The sequence below is a fragment of the Echinops telfairi genome, unplaced genomic scaffold (assembly GCF_000313985.2).
Source record: "Echinops telfairi isolate 266 unplaced genomic scaffold, ASM31398v2 ScPeMD7_9;HRSCAF=40, whole genome shotgun sequence".
In the NCBI taxonomy this organism is placed as follows: domain Eukaryota; kingdom Metazoa; phylum Chordata; class Mammalia; order Afrosoricida; family Tenrecidae; genus Echinops; species Echinops telfairi.
This window is the reverse complement of record NW_022103906.1, coordinates 15,228,027-15,231,588: the sequence shown is the minus strand read 5'-3', so window position 1 is coordinate 15,231,588 and position 3,562 is coordinate 15,228,027. Positions and strand designations below refer to the sequence as shown.

Sequence of the window (3,562 nt, the reverse complement as noted above, 5' to 3'; positions counted from 1 at the left end):
AGTCAGCGTCGTAGTGTGTGTTTTTTGAGATGGAGGAGGACTTTGTAGATTGGTGTTGGATATATGGGTTAATGTTGGACTTGTGGGTTTGGGCAGCACTTAGTTGGGATGTTTTCTTGATGCACACTTAATATTTATATAAAGCTCTCTCTTATACATGAGTTTCTGTGGATTTGTTTCTCTAGAGTACCCAGATTAACACAGTGATCAAGAGGTGTCAACAGGATCAGGTATCAGAAGACCCAAAGCAAACAATCACATTGATGCAAACAAGGGTAGGGGTGGATTAGAGACCCAAAGCCCATCTTTAGAAAATTGGACATCCCATCACAGAAGGGTCACAAGGAAGGGACAAGCCAGCCAGGGTGCAGTATAGCATTGACAAAACACAATATTCCTCTAGTTCTGTAATGCTCTCCCCCCTCCCCACTATCATGACCCCAGTTCTACCATATATGTCTGGCTAGACCGGAGCATGTACACTGGTACAGATAAGAGCTCTTTTTTCTTTTTTTTTTTTCAGATAAGAGCTCTTGACACACGGAATCCAGGACAGATTAACACCAACACCAACACCCAGGAACAATAATGGGAGTAGCAATATCATGAGGGTATGGGGAAGGAAGATTCGGGGAGAAAGGGGGAACTGATTGCAATGATCAACAAATATCACCCCACCCACCCACCCATCCAGGGTGATGAACAACAGAAACATGGGTGAGGAGACAGGATATTCCTTAAAATGATTAAAAATAATAATAATTCTGGGTGCTTAAAAATAGATATAACATGGATGAAACCAGATGTGATATGGAGTAAAGTTAAGTCAATCATAAATGGACAAATACTGTATGATCTCTGTTACAAAAAGACAAGAATATTCCCGACCCCTAGGGGAGTAAACAACAGAAACACGGGTGAAGGGAGACAGGGGATGGTGAAAGATATGAAAATAACAATAATTTAAAATTTATCAAGGGTTTGTGAGGGTGAGAAGGTGGAGGAGGGAGGGAAAAAAGAGGAGCTGATACCAAGGGCTCAAGCAGAAAGCAAATGTTTTGAGAATGATGATGGCAACAAATGTACAAATGTGCTTGACACAATGGATGTATGTATGGATTGTGATAAGAGTTGTACGAGCCCCCAATGAAATGATTAAAATAATAATAAGAAAGAAAGAAAATGCTTTGAAAATGATAATAGCAACATATGCACAAATGTAATTGATATAACTGATGTATGGATTGTTATATGAGCCCCCAATAAAATTATTTTTTTTTAAGGATTTGAAGTCAGAACCCCCCTCCCCCCACCAAAAAAAAGACAAGAATAGGTATACACACTGAAACCAACATTCACTGGTGAGTAGAGGGGAGGGAGGTGCGGAAGGAGATCGTTTTCTAGGTAGTACTTATTTGGGTGAATGGGAAAAACAACACTAAAAGCTAACGGGACGCATAAGGAGCAATCATAGTCCCAACTAAGGTTATTTAACTCAGACTGAGCGGGGAACTCCCCAAAGTACACAATGTCACAGCTTAACCTTGAAGCTCAAAGAGCAGTTAGTATGTCAGAGGGTCGGCAAGAAGCAGAGAAAAAGAAAGAGTAGATCAGTAGGAAGATTAGGGTACTGGCAGAATCCCAATCAAGATTTGATGAAAGCCTAGATAAGGCCATGGAAGTGAGTACAGAGAGAAAGGGATAAGCTTAGGAGGTATTAAAAAGTTCATTATAAAGGGCGGTAGCTAATTATGTGAACTTTAACATAAAAGACAGTGAGCCAAATGTCCCTTAAGCCCTTTGAAGGAGTATACTTTCTTCTTTGTAAAATTATGACATTAACACTAACCAAAGTACATTCCCACTATTCTTTGTCAGTTTGTTGTATTGTTGTAGCTTATGTGTTGCAAAACCTCTTTAAAGTGTTCAAGAGTACAGATATCACTCTGAAGACTAAGGTGTGCCTCACCTAAACCATTGCATTTTCAACCACCTTATAAGTATGTGAAAACTGGACAATAAATAGGGAACCTGAGGAAGAATTGATGCCTTTGAATAATGGAGTTGGCCAAGAAAACTGAACTGCTAGAAAAACAAACAAATCTGTCGTGAAGAGGTATAGTCAGGAGGCTCCTGAGCAGTCAGGATGGCTAGACTTTGCTTCATGCACTTTGGATATCGGCAGAAACCAGATCCTGACGAAGATGAACACTCCTGGTAGAGGGGCAGCAAAAAAGTGAAAGATCCTTAATGAGATGGACTGACACAGTGGTTCCAACAATGGGATTAAAAAGAATGACAATTATGAGGATGGCACATAATTGTCAGGCAATGCTTCATTTTATGGAACATCCAGTCACTATGAATTAGAACCTAACACCACCATTAAACAAGGTACATTACCTGGTGTTCTTTTGAGGAGTCAGCATAACCTGGCCTTCTGATGTGATGTCTATAATGCAATGCTCAGGAAGAATTCCCATTCCACACAGTTGGATATCTTGGGAATTTGCTGATCCTATTAATGTGTGTTCCTATAAGAAAAAATCAAATTCACTGATTAATAGTATATTCTGACATGTACAAAAACTGAAATCATCTACTTTAAGCTCTTTTCTAGTAAGCCAACGCTTTAGCTAAAAATATTTTAAAAGCAAACCGAGTGGTAGGGCAAACTCTTGGGCTTACTCCGAAATTCATTCAATATCTTATGCTTTCCTTTTTTTCAAAAATTCTTTTTAATGGGGGCTCTTAGATCTCTTATCACAATCCATGCATCCATCCAGTGTGTCAAGCTCATTTGCACATATGTTGCCATCATAATTTTCAAAGCATTTTCTTCCCACTTGAGCCCTTGATATCAGCTCCCCATTTCTTGCCCCCTCCCTCATGAATGCTTGATAAGTTATCATTATTTTCATACAGTTATGTTTTCTTATAAGAAACAATCTAATACTCATATATACACTATAATAATTATATTTTCATGGTAATCGTGATTCCAAGTCTTTTAAACTTTTAGAGCATGAACCCTGTTTCGATAATGTACCAGAAATATTAGTGTGTAATTAGTTTCTAAAAATTATACATCACATAACTGGTCTTGGTCAAATAAGAACTATAAAGATAAAATCTATTTATAGGAATGAGAGTTTTACAAAGTTTAAAATTGGTTAATAAATTTTATAATCTCCCTTAAATGCCTCACACAAAATCTATTAGTATGTTCTTCTTTCTTAAAACCCCCAACTATTCAATTCACTAAATCCGAATCACCACCCTCACTTTAAGGAGAAGCCCTGGTAGCATAGTGGATTAGTACTGGGCTGCAATTGAAGGTCAGCAGTTTGACCCCACTTGGTGCTCAGCAGGAGAAAGATGAGGCTGTCTGTTCCTGTAAAGATTTACAGCATCTGAACCCACAGCGGCACTCTACATTGTCCTGTAGAGCTGTTATGAATCAAAATTACTAGAGGCAGTGATTGAGTTAATTCCTATGCACTAATAAAAATTCCTGCCCATAATTGAATTTTTAAAAGTTGATATGCCAGTCAAATGCATT

General features: G+C 38.3%; 1 protein-coding gene across 1 annotated transcript in view; it reads right to left on the bottom strand.

The window, feature by feature from the left end:
* Nucleotides 1–3,562, bottom strand: part of KIF13B (kinesin family member 13B) — a 268,551-nt gene that overhangs the window by 126,783 nt on the left and 138,206 nt on the right. Inside the window, exon 14 of the mRNA XM_045286833.1 lies at nucleotides 2,404–2,534. Within this exon, the coding sequence (XP_045142768.1) occupies nucleotides 2,404–2,534 (131 nt within the window). The remainder of the gene's footprint in view (nucleotides 1–2,403; nucleotides 2,535–3,562) is intronic.